Genomic DNA, 20,492 nt, shown 5'->3' with positions numbered 1-20,492 from the left:
TTGCATGCATCCATACATAAATAAAAGTCAAAACTTCAAAATAAAAGCATCACACCCTGCATAGCATGAAATAGTTTTCAGTTATCTTTTATTGTTTACAAGTGACTGCACGCGGACCAGAGTGGAAGGGTTAAGAGGCTGAGTGTTGCCCACAGGCTTTAAAAAACCCTGGTCTGTCAACAGGTATGTCTTCAATGGTAAAAAGGTGAATTCTCTGCTAAGTGTCTGTAAAGAGTTTATGGGGGCTAGAATATCAGATATATATGCTTCAGTTAAGTGTTAAACAGGAATCAACAGCTCCCCTCTCTTTTGACAGAATAGAGCAGGGGTGTCGAACTCCAGGCCTCGAGGGCGGTGTCCTGCAGGTTTTAGATAACACCCTGGGTGAACACACCTGAATCAAATGATTAGTTCATTACCAGGTTTCTGGAGAACTTCAAGACATGTTGGGGAGGTAATTTAGCCATTTAAATCCCCTGCGTTGGATCAAGGACACATATAAAACCTGCAGGACAGGGGCCCTTGAGGCCTGGAGTTTGACACCTGTGGAATAGAGGTTTCAATCGGAGTCTAAAAGGATGTGACAGAGTGGAGAAAAAGAAGGTAAGAATGAGGCTGACCTTTCCTTCAGACTCTCTGGAGAAAGGAGGACACAGACAAGTTAAGTACACGGCTGTCAAAAACCAAGCAAACTGGTAAACAAGGCTAGGTAGTGAGAGATGTTTATAAAACTACAACACGAGTAGGATATTGGAGTGAGTCTAGAGGTGTGGGACCTGATTGACCCTAGGCACAGACCGAAGGGCAGCAGGTCAAACCGGTGGTGGGCATGGTGCAAAGGCGTCACCTGTCTTGGTCCTGGTTTTCACGAGAAAGGCTGCTGTCGGGGGTTGGGGGGCTCTGGCCTTTGAAGTTGGTGAGGGCTTGACTGCCTCTCTACACTTGGCGGTGGTTGTCTGTCTGGAAGCCCTCGGGTTGGCTCTGGCAGTGCTCTCCAGAGAACTGTCCCCCAGCCTGAAGGCTGTGTTTCGAGTTCTGATCAGAGCCTGTTCTTCATTCGTCTACCAGGGTTTCCGGTTAGGAAGAACTCAGGTGGTTTTGGTCACTGTCACATTCACTACACACCACTTAGAGTAGAAAAGGACAGACAGAGTGAAGGTCTCCAGGTAGTCCTGTAAAGTCCTGTAGCTGGAGGGGAGCATGCTCGAGCCACAAGATGTACATCTACAACATATAACCCAGTGTAATGTATTAAATATAATGAGATGTTTCTAAATGGTTGAACAGCAGCATGTGACTGCAACATTAAATCCCAAGGAAAAATCTGGACCTTAAATCAAATCCGATGACATTGTGTTTTATAAAGAATTTTAAAAAGAGCAAAAAAACAAACAAACCAAAAAATGAAAAAATTATGCACTCCCTAGTATGTTTTGGGTATGTGGTATCCATATGGGTATCCGTAAAGTAAAGTAAGAAAAATAAGCACAGAGTATTGATTTATTATCTAATTCTGTTGAATATCTACGAATATAATAAACAATGTGTATATAAAATGTAGTAATAGTTATGTATATATAGTCCAATAAATTGTTATGTAATAAAAAGTAATAAAGTAATAAATAAAATAATAAGTAATAAAAGTAATAAAAAAAATCACACACACATTCAATTATTCTTATCTTCTTATTTATTTAAAACTTAATAATACAGGAGGTGCTATTAAATATTAAATATAAACATGCAATATAATATATAATATATATACTGTATATCATGAGCTTGTCCTGTTAGTAGCTTAAAGGTATGTTCTTACCAATTTAGTAAAGACACAGTACAATAAATGCCAAACATCTTCCCGAAAGTCACATATATAAAAATAACTTGGGTCAAGGTGATTAAAAGTAGGTACTTACAAAGAAACAGAAATATTGCATTTTTAGAGGGATCAGTGAGAACTGGGGTGCTTATAATAATGGTATTGTCAACTAACCATTTGACAGTTACAAGCTTTATCTTTCAAATAAATCATGCTTTACAGTACATTTATACATTCAATTGTATGGTTCAAAAAGTGCAAATAGTTGCCATTTACAATTTAGTTCAGTGCAAAAAAGAGGCATAGAAATAACAGTCACAAAAATTTCAAATGACAAACAATATTAGCTGATAGCAGTTTAGCTTATGTGACCGTTAAGCTGTATGCTAACATTCTTGCATGCCTTGCTTCCTGTTACACTGATAGCTAAGGTGTTAGCTACTGTTAATTTCAAACCAACACTAGCTTGGATATCCTAGTTACTACTTTAGCTTTTTAAGACTTTGAAAGATAATGGTCATATTGCATTACTGCATGTATAAGTTAACAACACTGTGCACTAATTAGCTGTGTAACAGTAGTAATTACCGAGCACACATTTTGGGATGCGTTCAAAAACAGAGCAACATGGTTTGGATGGAAATGAGCGTTGAACATTTAATGCATTACTGATAGCAACTTGTAAGTAATATCACTAATAACTAATTCTGGATTTTTTAAATTTAAACAGTTGAAAAGTAATGCAATCCCTAATCAAGTTAATTTTTTCTATAATGCATTATTGAGTAAACATATTTCAGTTAATGAATTAATTCAATTGAGTTACATGTTCTTCAATTATTTAGGTAACAAAAAGATTAAAAAGATCACATTTTAAAACATTTTCATGTGTGCTTGCACAACAATAACTAATGTAAAAATAAAATGTGTGATAGAAATATGGCTGGTTCTTTGATTTTATGCTTACACCAGCAAAGTGCCCAAATGTTAAGCTTCAATGGTCTTTCCTTTTAGGGTAGAGTTTTACAAATTAATGGGCATTTCTAAGGTTCAGTGTTATATTGTTAATAGACCATGTAAGAGAACATCCCTGTAATGAGTACTTTAACAGTACATTCTTCTGAGGATAAAAAACCCCTATGCATTACTCTTAGTGTAGCACTATTTTAGAGTAAGAAAACCAGCACTGAGTAAATAAAAATTAAGTACTTGTTCTAAGACAAAAACAAGGGAATAGCTAATAACTGACCATACATAGATCAGACAGTGGTGATCTAAGATGAACATTTATAAAAAATGAAATGGAGCGACTGAAGAACAGAGTCATGGTTGAAATCAGTGAAAATATTAACGTTGTTAAAGATGTAGGTCTTCCCAAGAAACAGTTTAGGTGATTTGCAGTGATCATCTATGTCCAAGATGTGATGCAAAGGCAGAGCTGTCACGTTGGAATATTTCCCATGAACCCATAGCACATTCCTGAACACAACGCTCTTCACAGACACACTTTCCACAGTCCCAATGTACACTAAATAAAGAGATACACAAGTACATTACATTAAAAACCCATAAAAAAATTTAAGAACAACATTTGTTCCAATATTGAAAATTATAGATGATATCTTACTTTCTTTGCAGAGATCACTTGTGTTTAGATTATTCAAAGATAGAAGTCTGGATCCTAAAAAAAGAACATTACAGGCATATTATTGGTCAAACGCATTACCTCAACTGTGCTATGAAGTCAAAATGACACAAAATGAAGTTTAACTTTGTGAGAGGACATTTAAGCAGACACAACAGACCATGCATCATGTTTCTCTGATCCTTTCCTGGTTCATGGATTCTTCTCAGCCTCTCCGCACAGCATGAGCACAGGCTGGTGTTGTAATAGAGGTGACCACAGCATCCAAATCCTGTCTTGACAGAGTAAAGCACCTCTTTTTCCTGGCTTGAGCAGCAAATATCCTGGTTTTGAAAAGATATATAATTCATTATGGTTAATGAAAGCATAATCGTTTGCAACCAGTGAGGCCACAACATTAAGTTCAGTCAGTAATTTTGGTACGTTGGCTGAATTTAGCTATATTTTTTGCACATGGGAACGAAGAATGGATTTGACTTAAGTTATTCTGACTGTCAGATATACAGTAAATAGATCCAGAGTGCAGTTCAAACATAGATTTCACTATGGCCTTAGAGAAAACTGCTTAGAGGAGCTCACTGAGCCTGATATTAACAATAACTACTCCAACTTCGCAACTGTTTTATGTTATAAGATCTTATGATTGTCACGGCCAGGGGATCAGCAGGCCGCTGACTAGTAGCGTTCTCTCTCTCTCTTGTTCTCTCTCTTGCTCTCTCTCTCTCGCTCTCTCGCCAGGGCGGAACTCATGGTGGATTCATGCCCTTGGCCCACGCCCCTCTGAAGAGGAAACACCTGGGCCTCATCAGTGCAGCCAGCATTTAAGCCAGGGAGTGGCTTCTACTCATTGCTGGATCTTTGCGTGTGACTCGCGTCAGTGCAGCCCAGCTCTGAGCAAGTTCTTCCCTGTGCAAAACCTCTAACGTGTGTTTCCTTCTGTACATAGATCCCCTGGACCCGACCCTGCATTCCCCGAGTGGATTCCTGTTTTTTTGTGAGTGTTTGGAGAGAGACTGGTCACGATAGGAGAGAGTCAGAAGAGGAGCAAGTGTCTTTTCCCTACCTGGATTTCCCCGGAGCCTTTTCCCTGTCACCGCTTTGTATATAGCACTACCCCTGCACTAATTGTATATACACCTGGTGGAACTGTAATAAATACCAACTGTGCCTCTGAGTCCTGCGTGTGAGTCCTCAAGCGAACCGTGACAATGATATAATACAGTGTAAGACATGAATAGATGCACAAACAACAGATCCTCAGATAACACCATTAATAAATCTACCTGTGGCTTTTGCAGGATGGATCCGCAGCACTGAGCGTCCCCTCCATGCTTGTCTAATGATGTCAGATTGTACAGTGTTCCTGCACAGCACTTCATCTGTGGGTCTTTAATGTTGTAGGCTTTGACCCCACAGCAGTGAAGGTTTTCTGATTTGGGGTGTCTGAGTGGAAAACAGAGGTAGCAGTTAGAATTAAATTAAGTACAGTGACATAAAGAAGTATGCTCATAAGAGGCTAAGTGAACCCCAAGTTGCTGCTGTTACACTCCGAATATTAGTACAAAGTACTTAGGCTCATAAATGAGCTGTATGAATGTCTATATTTAAGTGAATGATGCTTATAGAAGTAAGTGCTTTGAGTGTTTGCTTGAGTAGAAAGACAATATATAAGTACTAGCCCACTTAGATCACTGCTTATGTATGTTGCTTGAAGTCAGCCTGAAAGATAACTTCCTCTCTGCTTCAAAACAGTGTTTACACAGGGTGAAGTGAAAGAAACACACTATCAGAGCAATTTCAACACTCAGAGTCTACACAGAATGCATTTATACCCAGTGTTGCTGTTACTGTACAGCTACTGTAGCTGAAAACAGCCACAATTCAACGAGTTCAGCTGATCTGGAACTAACCATAAAACAGAAACTGAGATCTGAACGTGATATTTTATACATCAATACTTCTTTCAACCCATATGAGAAATACTGAATGATGAAATAACGGTAAGGGCAACACAGTAGTGTGGTGAATAGGGTTATTACGTCACAGCTGGAGGGTTCTGAGAAATCCGACTGAAAACAAAAAGGCATCCCAGGAGATGAGTCATGCACACAGACAGGGTTTTTAAACATAAAAATTTCAAATGGCAGTCAGAGTCAGGGACTCAGACAGGCTGACAAAGAGAGGTTTGGCACAGTAAGTTAAGAGGAAACAGATGAAGCTGAATTTCTGCTTATTTTGTGTCTTCCTATCTCAGACACCATGTCTGTTTGAATGGATTGTGCCATGCAGATGTTTTTTTAATCCCTTCGTTCTCACAGAAGAGACAGAATAAGTTGTTCCCATGCTCCCGTGTTCCCATACTGATTCTAAAAAAAAGGAGGAAATTCCAGTTTTCATCAGCAATGTAAAGTAATTAAACAAATCACACATGTTCTGATTTGTATGGGTGGAAAACAGAGGTACTAATTATAATTAAATATGGACAGCGACATGAAGAAACATGCTCCTAACAGGCTGAGTTAGAGTTCTCATGTTCACTGCTGGATGCCAGCTTGAAAGATAATGTCTTTACCACAGTCTTTACACAGGCTGGGAATTAAAAGTAGAACATCATTAGAGCTACAGCTTCATCTCTCTGTTAGTGTCCACATAAAAAAAATAAAAAAATCAGTCACTGAAAGACATAAGTCATGACCAGACAGGGTGTAACAACTAACAGTTAGCACCAAACCCAATAAAAGACCCAGACAGGCTGTTTGAGAGATTCCTTGGCACAGTAGTTCAGCGCATTTTCCAAGGGAAAAAAAGAACGTCTGCCTTTCTCAGACGGTTTCTTGCGAAATGTTTTTTTTCCCTGCTTCACCTTTCTCAGACGGTTTCTGTTTTCACTCAAGAGACAGACTACATATAAAAAATGTTTCCATACTTTCGGCCACCCTGTCTGACAAAATTCCAACTAGCGTTATATTCCAACTGATTAAAACAACAAAGTTAAAGAACTAATTTTTCACTGGACTTTCTCAGCAATGTAAAGCAGCAACGCAAACACACTCACTCACACACACACGCACACAATCACCTGTGTCCATTGCAGCAGATCTCAGTACGAGGCCGGTAAATTTCCGTCCCACAGCAGTGTTGTCCCGGGCTGCCATAAAACTGAGAACAACATATAGTCCCTTTAGCCGGATTGTAAGGAATACACATCTCTGAACATTCCTCTCCATCATCTCTGCCCTCGTACAAGGTGTCATTACAACAGAGAACTCCACGTTATGCTGAGCAATACGCAGTCACTCCACAGCACTTGAAGAATCAGAAATAATGCAGTAAATTGCTCAACAATGCACAAACAGCCAAACCCTTTTATTTGTGCATTTAAATGCACATGGATGAACACATAAATTTATGAGTTTTTACAAAAAGAAGATGAAATGCAAAAATCAGGAAAAAAACAAAAAGTTGAAACAATTCAAACATTACACAGGTCTCATTTCCACACATAACATATCTAATTTTTTTTGTCTTACCAGATTTATGGACCTTTTGCAGTAGTGGTAACCAAAACCAACACCGCTAGACGAGTTTAAACATCAGATTGAAAAACACCCTCAGTTACTGTATAAGAGGAGCGGGGTGGAGCTCTAAGCTCTCTCATCGAAGCTGCACAAAAACAACCTTTTTTGTCTGGGATCACTAGGTACCATTGCTGTCAGTTATTTGTGTAAAACTGAACATTGCAGCATGAGGCCCTTCATTTTTAATAACAAAAACTTTAATGAAAAATCTCGCCAAAATGCCATTAATATGTTTTTCCCTTTTGTTTTTTTAAGGAAACAGTGCTTTAGGCTTTAGCCATAATTTGAAAGCTTGATTTCATTTTCCTACAGAAAAGGAGATTAAAACTGTTGAGCTTTGCACTTTACACTGATTAAAAAACACAAACAGCTGGGCAGGCCCAGAAAAGGAAAAGAAAAACCCAAAAAACAATTTGTACATTACTTGATCTAGCCACGGCTTGCATCGAAATACGGATCCATCACAGCAGACTTCTATACGTGGGTCATACACCCTGGCCTTGCTTTGACCTAAACAGATAGGTGTGAGGGTTGGGGTGAGTTGGGGTTAGGTGGAAAGAAGAGATAGTAGTTGCAGTAAAAATAAAACATGTTGCGATTAATGATGTCTTGTGTGTAACTTTGTTACACACAAGTTGCTTTATTCTCCCTCCTTTGCAAAATACTGACTATAAAATAAAGGAATTCGGTTGGTTTCCAAGTCTTTGTAGGAGGCATCTGGGGCTAGGTTGGTAGAAGAGCTGTCCCCACTATGCATTTCATTGGGCAAGATAGTGAACAAGATACTGAGTTACCACTGATGCATACACGGTAGTGTGAGTGTGTCTGAATGTTAGATAAAAGTGCTTAGTCCTACATGTAAGTGACTGGGTGAAAGGGATTTATAGTAGAAAGTGTTTTGAGTGCTCAACTAGTGCAGGAAAATGCAAAAAAAAAGGATAAAGGTTAACACTACACACCCTGATGTGGGCTGTTAAGCATACCAGACATTTCTGAACAGCTCACATATTATGGAAAGACCAAACCACATGTTTAAAACCCTCCACCTCCGGGCTTAGAGCTTTAATTCTCCACACTGGAATACTTGACATGAAGGGAGTGTAAACTCTCAGAAGTTAATGCCTTATGGTGATTAAGATATGGTGATTTTAAAAAAAAAAACGTCTTTTGTGGAGTACAGTAACTGATATAGATGCCAAGATTTTGAACAAACCAGCTGCTGCACATCCTTTTTTGGATTCAAAGATAATCCTGAGTTATCCCTTTTTATTCATTGCAAAGCTTTAATGTTTTTCATAGGGTGGTTCAAAAAGATGGAAGCTCTTTCAATTGTGTGGTCTGGGGGAAAATATCAAGACCATTTTCCCATAGCAATTTAACCTTTTGCTAATATGAACAATGAAATCTTTTTCTATGTAGGGAGAAAAAAAAGTTTTTATTTGTAAGTGAACCACCCTTCCGCGCAGCTTATATTTTCCATGATTTTGATCTTGGCAAGATGTACTGTCTGGAAAAATAAAGACATACTTCACTGTCTGAAAGTTTGATAAAAAAAATATTTAAAGTCTTCAGGGAACCCTTAGAAAAAAAAAGTCTTTGTCTAACTTTCTAACTGTCAGAGTTATTTACACACCCAAGATAAGAATGTCAATGTGAACTTCTTTTAAAACAGTCCCTCTTTTTGGGCAAAAGCCATTTAACTTAAGGCCTAAAACTGTCTCTGTGGCAGATTTGATTTGATGGATTTATAACAGTGTTGGCGGTTACAGTTAAATTACAACAACTCAGTAGTTGAACTAAAGTTCAGGGTCAGTCATTGTAGTGCAGCGCTTGACATGGTTGCCTCACAAGAAGAACGTGCTGGGTCCTAGTCTGCAGACTGATCAGCTGTTCAGGGGCTCATCCTGCCTCTGGTTGGAAAACAGAGCCTTGCAGCTGGGGTACGTTTCAACCCCATGATGACTCTGACTCTTTCCTGACACTAAACACACTATAATAATTATAGTTGGTTTTTTTTTTTAAATCACCATACAGGCATGAGGTCCATATGGAAGGTCAAGTGAGAGAAGACTGTGTATTATGCAGTACCTTATTGACTTGCATAACAACATATCAACGTTCTGTCAGGACTATTGCTGCAAGTGACTAATCACATTGTTGTAAAAGGAACCCTTAAAGTTCTAAAGCATGGCTGTTAGTAGGAAGACTTCACATAAAGAGTTCATGTATAGATGACAATGTGTTGGATGAATTACTGAATCAAACAGAAATAATTTTATTCGACCCATAGCCATGATCTTTCCTTAGTTATACTGTTATCTGGGCCTGAGCTTATTTTTAGATAGAATAAGGCTAACTGGAAAACTGTTCTCTGGACTGATGAATCACACTTTCAGCTGCCAACATCATCCAAGCTAAATACGGACCAATAAAACGTTATTTACGGGTACCATTATAGAGGCATAGGGCCAGGGTAACTTGAAAGCACCATTAATAATGAACATGCTTTGGAGGAACACGTGCAGATAAGATTGCATTCTTTTCAGTCTGTAACTATCATAAAAGCATGGCTGATAAACTGATGCTTCCCTCAGGATCTGCCACCCAATAAAAACATCTGGCACTTTGTGGAAAACTAAAGAGACAAAAAACTGGCTAGCACTTGAAACATGAGACTGTGAAAACATGCGACTTCAAAAGCTATTTGATCTCCTAATTTCTTACAAGTTGTGTAAAAAGACAAGAGGATGCAGCACAGTGGGAAACATGCCCCTCACCTAAACATTTGGAAAAGGGTTTTTTGGTATTGACTTCACAATGAGCAAACAGGTTACAGTATAATATAATATAGTTTCATCATCCTAGATGAAAGTTCTTGTCAACATCTTGTCAATAGAACCTGTTAAGCTTGTTATTTTATCTCTTTATAGTTTTCCATTCTAGGGATTTTCCAAAATGAGATGGTGTCACAAAAGCAAATGATGCAATGTTCCCTTTAGGGGAAATTTATGCTGCAAATAAGTTTTTGTTTTTACACGGTTGCACGTAAGATAAACATGTTTAAACTGCTCACTCAGCTCTAACTGCTTTCTTGGAGCGTGGGCTGTTCCTTATCTGATTCAACTCACTCTACAGGCCCACATAAAAACCATGGGATGATGCAATGTCACATACAATGATCAATGATAGATAGAACATCTGCAGGGAAGCTTTAAGAGTGTTCTTAGTTTTGTTTTTGTTTTTGCAGGACTATGCAGAGTTCTTGAAAACTTTCCCTGGCACACACTCACTCAAAGAAACAGCTATGGAGACGGTAATACCTGAGGCGCAGAACCAAAAAGGCTTTTGGTGTCTCTCACAGCAACGATGCGTCTTTGGATTGTAACATGTCGACCCACAGAGATGTGTGTTTGGTTCAGTGCTGTGGATAGACAAACACAGCCAAAATAAACACAAAAACCACTCCATATCACTGGTACACTACCACAGAGCAGAACAGAAAGTATTAACAGGTATATTTATTTTTACCGGCTACTGGATAGCATCACACTTTACTGCGTGTACTCGGATTTCATTCAGTAAAGATTAAATCTGTGACCTCAATCCAACTGAAAGAAATTGGTGGACCAGGCTTAAAGCCAATTGTGTGTCTATAAACCAACAAATTTCAATTAACTAACCCCTAATTAACCAATTCTGTCAAGAAGAGTGATCAAATTTATGCCAAAAGCTTGCTCATGGCTACCAAAAGTATGTGGTTTAGGTGCGACTTACTAAGGGACATTTAACTTAGTTGGGGTGTATTTAGACTTTTGGCACTGTGGGGATTACAGAAGATCAAAAATCATTTCAAAATTGTGCACCCATTGTTTTTTAAATTATTAAAGGTGTGTGCTGTATAGTCTCTCATGAAAAAGAGCAGTTCAAAGAAATAATTTAAGCACAAATTTACTATGATATTCATGCCAGTGATGAGTCTATGTACACTGTTGAGCACAACTGTAAATAAACTCAAATTAGAGTAGAACATTTCCTACAAAGCCTGAATGCATGATAGTTAATCTTGACTAGATTAAATTTACATTTGTCTACATATGACATTATAGTAAAAATTGTTATAGTAAAACCCATTTACTTACCAAAAGTGTTGGAGCTCATGTGTCTGAGAAATATAAAACATAAAGGCAAACATTCATATATTTGCACAAAAAAGTAAAAGAATGATATTTTATTGCAGTATGTATCTTACCAGTTGTTGAAAACCTGTAAAGATAAAGCACAAAGCCTTTTGAAGTGGAAAACTAAACTAAACCAAAATAATTGCCATTAACTCATCATTTGTCATTACATTTTAATAGAAAATATGAAGCTAAGAGTTAAATCTTAAATAGATTTGTAAGATATGCATGAGACTGCATTTGACCATTTCTGACCTTCAGGGTTAGCTGACTCCTTTGCACAGCAAGATGAATGCTTCGGTTGTACCTCCAGAACACCTTCATTCTCACAGCAGCACTGAGTCCTGTTGTCATACTGGTGGTGACCGCAGCACTGGTGGAAAGTGGAATTCCTCACCAGACTCTTCTTATTATCATTCGGACCACAATGCAGAATTCCCACATTTTGCACTCCTGTGAAAAAAAATCAGATACTAAAAACTGTAAGACTTATACTTCAGTCGTAGCTAATTCATGTTTAGCTTATACTGTACGAGAAAACCGTAAAAATAATAATTGCAATGCTGCTTCAAGCAGCAAACCTTGTGTTTATTGCAAGGGAGAGCAACACAACCTCCAAATCTGCGGAAAGCTCAAGGACAAGCCTCATAAGGACAAGATTGAGTTTTTAAGGAGCATAGGACTGTGTTTTGCCTGTTTGAAACATGGTCACATGAGTAGCAGCTGCAAATGCTCTCGACTGCATCCTACCCTGCTGCACATCACCAATAGGGACTCACAAGAAGAAACAGCAAGGGGGGCGGCTCAACAGTTCGTATCAAGTGCTCTTGTACAAACAACAGCAACTTTCAGCATGACTGGGGCCGGTAAGGAAGATTGTATTCTTCCAATCGTTCCAGTACGTGTCAAGGCCCAGAAAGGAACCAAGACAGTAACAACATATGCATTCTTGGATCAAGGCAGCTCAGCCACCTTTGTGACAGAGTCACTGATAAAACAACTGAACCTGAACGGACGAATTACGAAAATCTCACTCCGAACGATGGGAAATGAATCTGTTGTGAACACCTGCATTGTGACTGGACTGGAAGTCAGTAGTCTGGATGGTAGCCAGTTTATTAAACTTTCAGAGGTGTATGCACAAGACCACATTCCTGTAAGTAAAAACAATATCCCATGCCAGGAGGATGTTGACAGGTGGTAACACCTGACGGAAGTGAAACTTCCCACTATCCAAGCGGATGTTGGATTACTCATAGGAGTGAATGTTCCCAAAGCCATGGAACCGCTTAAGGTGGTAAACAGCGTGGACAATGGACCCTACGCAGTGAGAACAATATTAGGTTGGACAGTAAATGGACCACTTAGGAGTGGAGGCGACATGAGTGGGAGAAACAGATTGGCACAAGTGACTGTGAATAGGATATCAGTAGCCAGGTTGGAAGAGCTCTGGCAGCTACAGTTTAAGTAAGACTTTCCTGATGCGGGACAAGACGAAAATCTTGAAATGTCCAAGGAAGATCGTCAGTTTCTGAACATGGTGTCTCAGTCTGCAAAACTGGAGGATGGCCATTATAGTATTTGTCTTCCAGTGAGAAGCAAGGCGCTGTGCTTGCCAAGCAACAGAGAAGTCGCAGTGCAACGTGCGCTGAACTTACAGAAAAGATTCACCAGAGATGTCAAGTTTTACGAAGAATATGTTGCATATATGGATGATATCCTAAAAAAGGGTTACGCGATCAAACTGAACGATGCTGAATGTAAGTCACTGGAGGGACGAACATGGTATTTGCCTCATCATGGAGTGAGACATCCAGTCAAGCAAAAGTTACGTGTTGTCTTCGACTGTGGGGCAAGCTTTCAAGGAACATCGCTGAACCAGCATCTCTTGCAGGGACCGGATTTGACAAGCTCACTGGTGGGAGTCCTCCTGAGGTTTCGACAGGAGACTGTGGCAGTAATGGCTGACGTGGAGGCCATGTTCCATCAGGTCAGAGTCAGCAAGGAAGATACAGATCTCCTCAGGTTTCTTTGGTGGTCTGATGGGAATTACAAGGAGAAGCTTGCAGAACACAAAATGTTGGTCCACATCTTTGGTGCCACCTCTTCGCCAAGTGTTGCATCTTTTGCACTTCAGAAATGCGCTACTGATTTCGAAAGGGAATTTGGTCAAGAAGCTGCAAGGACAGTCAAGAAAAAATTTTATGTGGATGACTGTCTTAAGTCAATTGCAGAGGAAGACGCAGCAATCACCCTGTGTTCTGACTTGAGGAACATGTTGGCAAAAGGCGGATTTCGACTAACAAAATGGTCAAGCAACAGCAGAAAGTTGCTCAACTCAATTCCTGATGAAGAAAGAGCACAAGGATTTAAAGTTCTGAATCTGGACGAGAGTAATTTGCCGATGGAAAGAGCATTGGGAATTCAGTGGTGTGCTGAATCAGATCAGTTCAAGTTCAAGATCAACCTTAAAAACAGACCGAACACTAGAAGAGGACTGCTTTCCCTTCTCAGCTCCATCTTTGATCCACTGGGATTTGTTGCTCTGGTGATTCTGTGTGCAAAAAAATTTTGCACGATTTATGTCGGAGGAAATACGGCTGGGATGAATCCCTACCAGAGGATGTCATTAAGAGCTGGAATAAGTGGGTTGCAGATTTGCAAAGGCTTGACGACTTTGGAGTTGACAGGAGCATCAAGTCAAAGCATTTTGGTGCACCAGTCTTTGCGCAGCTGCATCATTTTGCTGACGCAAGCGAAGACGCTTATGGAACAGCAAGCTACCTGTTGCTGCGCAATGCAAGTGGCGAGACTCAGTCCACCTTGGTAATGGCAAAGGCAAGGGTTGCACCTTTGAAGTGTCCAACCATCCCACGAATGGAACTGATTGCCGCAACAGTTGCAGTGAAGATGGATAAACTTCTAAAGAAGGAACTAGAAGTAGAACTGCATGAATCTGTTTTTTGGACAGATAGCACGGCTGTGCTAAAGTACTTGAATAGTGACGGCACAAGATTCAAGACCTTTGTTTCAAATAGGATCTCAGTGATCTTAAGCCATTCTCACATTCGGCAGTGGAGATATGTCAATACCACTTTGAATCCAGCAGATCATGTCTCTAGAGGACAGACTGTTGCAGCATTCTTAAAATGTGGCGATTGGCTTTCGGGTCCAAGTTTTCTATTCTGCTCAGAAGATCAGTGGCCGAAGAATCCAGATCCCAGAATGCTGGATTTTGATGACTTAGAGGTCAAAAGAGAAGCTCAGACACATGTCATTCAGATGCAAGGGCTCAAAGACTCAGTAGACCAGCTGATGAATCACTACTCATCTTGGACAAAGCTAAAGCGTGCTGTAGCCTGGTTCATGAAACTGAAGAGTTTGCTTAAGGAATTAATAGCAAAGAGAAAGGAAGCAAGCACAATGAGTGAGGAAATCAGGATGAGCCAATTCAAGAAAGCTTTCAAGGGAAAAAATCTAACCTGTGACGATTTGTCTGAAGCAGAAATGGAAATTGTGAAGTACTGTCAGAAGCAAAGTTTTGAACAGGACTTGGCAATGCTGAAAGAACATCAAAGGGTGAAGAAAAAAGGCTCTCTCTACAAGTTGACTCCAGTACTGCAAGATGGAGTCATAAGAGTTGGAGGAAGGTTGAGTCGAGCAGCAATGCCAGATGATGCTAAGCAGCAAGTCATCTTGCCAAAGGACTCACATATCACACAGCTTGTGTTAAGACATACCCATGATGTTACAGCTCACGCCGGACGGAATCACATGTTGGCTCATCTGCGTCAAAAATTTTGGATCCCTGGAGCAAATGGAGCCATTAGAAGGTTCTTGTCAAAATGTGTTACCTGTAAAAGGCTACACGGAAGTGCTGGCAAACAAATAATCGCAGATTTACCAAAATGCAGGATCCTGCCTGATGACCCTCCATTCACCAAAGTAGGTGTTGACTACTTTGGTCCATTCCTGGTAAAAAGGGGAAGAAGTCAAGTAAAGAGATATGGTGTCATTTTCACATGTCTTACCACACGAGCTGTACATCTGGAGGTTGCATCTTCACTTGACACTGATGCGTGTCTCAACGCCATCAGAAGATTCCTTGCCAGAAGAGGACAAGTTAAAGAGATGTACTCAGATAATGGAACCAACTTCCGATCAGCTAACAGTGAGTTAAAGAAAGCAATTAAAGAATGGAACTCCAGTATGATCATAAAATCATTGCAGCAAAGGGGGATCCAATGGCATTTTAATCCACCAGCAGGATCTCACCATGGAGGAAGCTGGGAGAGACTCATCCGCTCAGTGAGAAAAATTTTGAACATCACAGTAAAAGAACAACTGTTGGATGAAGAAGGTCTCCACACCTTGCTGTGTGAAGCTGAGGCTATTATGAACAGCAGGCCTATTACAAAGGAATCTTCAGATCCCAATGACCTGGAGCCTTTAACACCCAACCATCTCCTGTTGCTGAAGGTTAAGCCAGAATTACCCCCAGGAATCTTCAACAAGGATGCCCAGTATGTAAATCGCAGGTGGAGACAAATCCAATATCTTGCAGACATTTTTTGGAAACGCTGGTGCAAGGAATACCTCATGCAGCTCCAAGAGCGTCAACGATGGACTACACCTAAGAGAAATTTCCATGTTGGTGATGTTGTGCTGATCGTAGATGACACAGCACCCAGAAATTCATGGCCACTAGGAAGAATCGTAGAGACCTTTCCAGACCAGAAAGGTCTGGTGCGTCAGGTGAAAGTAAAGACCAAGACCAATGAGCTTGGCCGACCAGTTACAAAGCTGTGCCTTTTGCAAGAAGCTGAAGATAATTGATGCACTCTTCGAAAGTCAAGAACTAGTTTCCTCTGAGGGGAGGAAAGTGAAAGAAGATTTCTTTAAGATAGTTGAAGTTCAGTTAAGTAATGTAGCCATAGACCTTTTCATTTAAGTTAAAGATTTTGGAGTAATTGTTTCAAAGACATTGATAACAATTAGGGGCCGGTAATGTAGAAGCCTACATGCAGTTTAATTTGAAATGTATGCTTTTATTTTGATAGTGCAGAAAAAACAGGAAGTTGGGCGAGAGGAGAGTGGAGCCACATGGTATTTTGACCTCGCAATCTCTCTTCATCCATTTTGAATTGAGCTTTATAAGTTTTCGTAATTTGGAATTCTGTTGCTGTGTACCTGTTTGGACTTTTGAAGTAAATATTGAAAAAACTATCAAGGACTGTTTTTTGTTTTTTTGTTTTTTTTGGATATGGAAAGAGGGACTAAGCGGAGCGTCAAGCTAAGGCTCCATTCGAAGGAAACCTACATGTACAATATGAAATAAAAAATAAATCTGTTGTTATTGGATTCGTCACACACAGCTGGCATGTAAGTGTACGAAGTAATGAGTCACCCACAGTTGACATGTAAATGTACAAAGTAATGAGTTACCTGTAGTGGAGCTCTTGTCACAGCAAGATGAATGCTTCGGTTGTACCTCCAGAACACCTTCATTCACACAGCAGCACTGAGTCCTGTTGTCATACTGGTTGTGACCGCAGCACTGGTGGAAAGTGGAATTCTTCACCAGACTCTTCTTATTATCATTCGGACCACAATGCAGAATTCCTACATTATGCACTCCTGTGAAAATGAATCAGATACTAAAAACTGTAAGACTTATACTTCAGTCATAGTTAATTCATGTTTAGCTTTGTGTTTATGTGTTTCTCGTACAGTATATCCTGCAATACTGCTTTTCACTGTAAAATGATTATCTTATGATTAGCTCTAGTTCAGTTTAAACAATATTCTGTGGACGTTTGTAAAAAAAAACAACAGCTATCTGACACTGTAGTTGCTTTGGTTTGTTGAGGCAACTATGGAAAGCTGTAGAGGAAATGACAAAGTCATCACCTCCAGTTATGAGTCTGGATTTTATTGGATTGCTATATGACAACTATTGGAGGATCAACAGCACTGTAGACATGGCAGATCTTTTATAAAATATGGTATCGCTTGTACAGAGTTTTGAATTAAGGGAGAAAAATACACACAAATGTGGCAGGTTTATTAGTTAGTCTGTAATTCTATGATGTTTACTCAATCAAATACATTTCTCACCACAGTCTGATGTGCATTAAGACTCATATGTACAATATGAAAAAAAAATGGAACTGTTGTTACTGGATTCGTCACACACAGCTGGCATGTAAGTGTACGAAGTAATGAGTTACCCACACTTGACATGTAAGTGTATGAAGTAATGAGTTACCCACAGTTGACATGTAAATGTACAAAGTAATGAGTTACCTGTAGTGGAGCTCTTGTCACAGCAAGATGAATGCTTCGGTTGTACCTCCAGAACACCTTCATTCTCACAGCAGCACTGAGTCCTGTTGTCATACTGGTGGTGACCGCAGCACTGGTGGAAAGTGGAATTCCTCACCAGACTCTTCTTATTATCATTCGGACCACAATGCAGAATTCCCACATTTTGCACTCCTGTGAAAAAAAATCAGATACTAAAAACTGTAAGACTTATACTTCAGTCATAGCTAATTCATGTTTAGCTTATACTGTACGAGAAAACCGTAAAAATAATAATTGCAATGCTGCTTTTCACAGTAAAATGATTATCTTATGATTAGCTCTCTCATTTTAAATAATATTATGTGGAGGTTTGAGAAAAACAGCTAACTGACAGCATAGTTGGTTGGGTTTGTTGAAGCAATTGTGGAAAGCTGTAGAGGCAACAACAAAGTCATCACCTCCAGTAATGAGTCTGGATTTTATTGGATTGCTGTAAGACAACTATTGGAGGAGCAACAACACTGTAGACATGGCAGATCTTTTTTAAAGGCAAGTTTATTAATTAGTATTTAATTCCATGATGTTTACTCAATCAAATACATTTCTCACCAAAGTCTGATGTGCATTAAGACTCATATGTACAATATGACAACAAGTGCAACTGTTTTTATTGGATTCGTCACACACAGCTTGCATGTAAGTGTACAAAGTAATGAGTTACCTGTAGTGGAGCTCTTGTCACAGCAAGATGAATCCTTCGGTTGTACCTCCAGAACACCTTCATTCACACAGCAGCACTGAGTCCTGTTGTCATACTGGTTGTGACCGCAGCACTGGTGGAAAGTGGAATTCTTCACCAGACTCTTCTTATTATCATTCGGACCACAATGCAGAATTCCTACATTATGCACTCCTGTGAAAACGAATCAGATACTAAAAACTGAAAGACTTATACTTCAGTCATAGTTAATTCATGTTTAGCTTTGTGTTTATGTGTTTCTCGTACAGTATATCCTGCAATACTGCTTTTCACTGTAAAATGATTATCTTATGATTAGCTCTAGTTCAGTTTAAACAATATTCTGTGGAAATTTGTAAAAAAAAACCCAAAAAAACCCAGCTATCTGACACTATAGTTGCTTTGGTTTGTTGAGGCAACTATGGAAAGCTGTAGAGGAAATGACAAAGTCATCACCTCCAGTTATGAGTCTGGATTTTATTGGATTGCTATATGACAACTATTGGAGGATCAACAGCACTGTAGACATGGCAGATCTTTTATAAAATATGGTATCGCTTGTACAGAGTTTTGAATTAAGGGAGAAAAATACACACAAATGTGGCAGGTTTATTAGTTAGTCTGTAATTCTATGATGTTTACTCAATCAAATACATTTCTCACCACAGTCTGATGTGCATTAAGACTCATATGTACAATATGAAAAAAAAATGGAACTGTTGTTACTGGATTCGTCACACACAGTTGACATGTAAGTGTATGAAGTAATGAGTTACCCACAGTTGACATGTAAGTGTATGAAGTAATGAGTTACCCACAGTTGACATGTAAATGTACAAAGTAATGAGTTACCTGTAGTGGAGCTCTTGTCACAGCAAGATGAATGCTTCGGTTGTACCTCCAGAACACCTTCATTCTCACAGCAGCACTGAGTCCTGTTGTCATACTGGTGGTGACCGCAGCACTGGTGGAAAGTGGAATTCCTCACCAGACTCTTCTTATTATCATTCGGACCACAATGCAGAATTCCCACATTTTGCACTCCTGTGAAAAAAAATCAGATACTAAAAACTGTAAGACTTATACTTCAGTCATAGCTAATTCATGTTTAGCTTATACTGTACGAGAAAACCGTAAAAATAATAATTGCAATGCTGCTTTTCACAGTAAAATGATTATCTTATGATTAGCTCTCTCATTTTAAATAATATTATGTGGAGGTTTGAGAAAAACAGCTAACTGACAGCATAGTTGGTTGGGTTTGTTGAAGCAATTGTGGAAAGCTGTAGAGGCAACAACAAAGTCATCACCTCCAGTAATGAGTCTGGATTTTATTGGATTGCTGTAAGACAACTATTGGAGGAGCAACAACACTGTAGACATGGCAGATCTTTTTTAAAGGCAAGTTTATTAATTAGTATTTAATTCTATGATGTTTACTCAATCAAATACATTTCTCACCAAAGTCTGATGTGCATTAAGACTCATATGTACAATATGACAACAAGTGCAACTGTTTTTATTGGATTCGTCACACACAGCTTGCATGTAAGTGTACAAAGTAATGAGTTACCTGTAGTGGAGCTCTTTTCACAGCAAGATGAATCCTTCGGTTGTACCTCCAGAACACCTTCATTCTCACAGCAGCACTGAGTCCTGTTGTCATACTGGTTGTGACCGCAGCACTGGTGGAAAGTGGAATTCTTCACCAGACTCTTCTTATTATCATTCGGACCACAATGCAGAATTCCTACATTATGCACTCCTGTGAAAACGAACCAGATACTAAAAACTGTAAGACTTATACTTCAGTCATAGTTAATTCATGTTTAGCTTTGTGTTTATGTGTTTCTCGTACAGTATATCCTGCAATACTGCTTTTCACTGTAAAATGATTATCTTATGATTAGCTCTAGTTCAGTTTAAACAATATTCTGTGGACGTTTGTAAAAAAAAACAACAGCTATCTGACACTATAGTTGCTTTGGTTTGTTGAGGCAACTATGGAAAGCTGTAGAGGAAATGACAAAGTCATCACCTCCAGTTATGATTCTGGATTTTATTGGATTGCTATATGACAACTATTGGAGGATCAACAGCACTGTAGACATGGCAGATCTTTTATAAAATATGGTATCGCTTGTACAGAGTTTTGAATTAAGGGAGAAAAATACACACAAATGTGGCAGGTTTATTAGTTAGTCTGTAATTCTATGATGTTTACTCA

At 39.2% G+C, this 20,492-nt stretch overlaps 1 protein-coding gene across 2 annotated transcripts in view; it reads right to left on the bottom strand.

The window, feature by feature from the left end:
• Positions 1 to 1,615: 1,615 nt before the first annotated feature.
• Positions 1,616 to 20,492, bottom strand: part of LOC309687677 (uncharacterized protein) — a 34,727-nt gene continuing 15,850 nt past the window's right edge. For both annotated transcript variants that reach the window (XM_082502795.1, XM_082502794.1), the window contains exons 9-23: positions 19,839 to 20,030; positions 19,118 to 19,309; positions 18,248 to 18,439; positions 17,527 to 17,718; positions 16,666 to 16,857; positions 11,476 to 11,673; positions 11,292 to 11,305; positions 11,182 to 11,204; positions 10,363 to 10,463; positions 7,467 to 7,552; positions 6,544 to 6,623; positions 4,748 to 4,907; positions 3,625 to 3,787; positions 3,447 to 3,500; positions 1,616 to 3,347 (exon numbers count right to left, since the gene is read on the bottom strand). In XM_082502795.1, the coding sequence (XP_082358921.1) occupies positions 3,094 to 3,347; positions 3,447 to 3,500; positions 3,625 to 3,787; positions 4,748 to 4,907; positions 6,544 to 6,623; positions 7,467 to 7,552; positions 10,363 to 10,463; positions 11,182 to 11,204; positions 11,292 to 11,305; positions 11,476 to 11,673; positions 16,666 to 16,857; positions 17,527 to 17,718; positions 18,248 to 18,439; positions 19,118 to 19,309; positions 19,839 to 20,030 (2,093 nt within the window). In that variant the 3' untranslated portion in view covers positions 1,616 to 3,093. The remainder of the gene's footprint in view (positions 3,348 to 3,446; positions 3,501 to 3,624; positions 3,788 to 4,747; positions 4,908 to 6,543; positions 6,624 to 7,466; positions 7,553 to 10,362; positions 10,464 to 11,181; positions 11,205 to 11,291; positions 11,306 to 11,475; positions 11,674 to 16,665; positions 16,858 to 17,526; positions 17,719 to 18,247; positions 18,440 to 19,117; positions 19,310 to 19,838; positions 20,031 to 20,492) is intronic.

This window comes from Aulonocara stuartgranti, assembly GCF_965226115.1.
Source record: "Aulonocara stuartgranti genome assembly, chromosome: 14".
In the NCBI taxonomy this organism is placed as follows: Eukaryota; Metazoa; Chordata; class Actinopteri; order Cichliformes; family Cichlidae; genus Aulonocara; species Aulonocara stuartgranti.
Note: the sequence above shows the minus strand (reverse complement) of the source record. Positions and strands in the feature narration are given on the sequence as shown.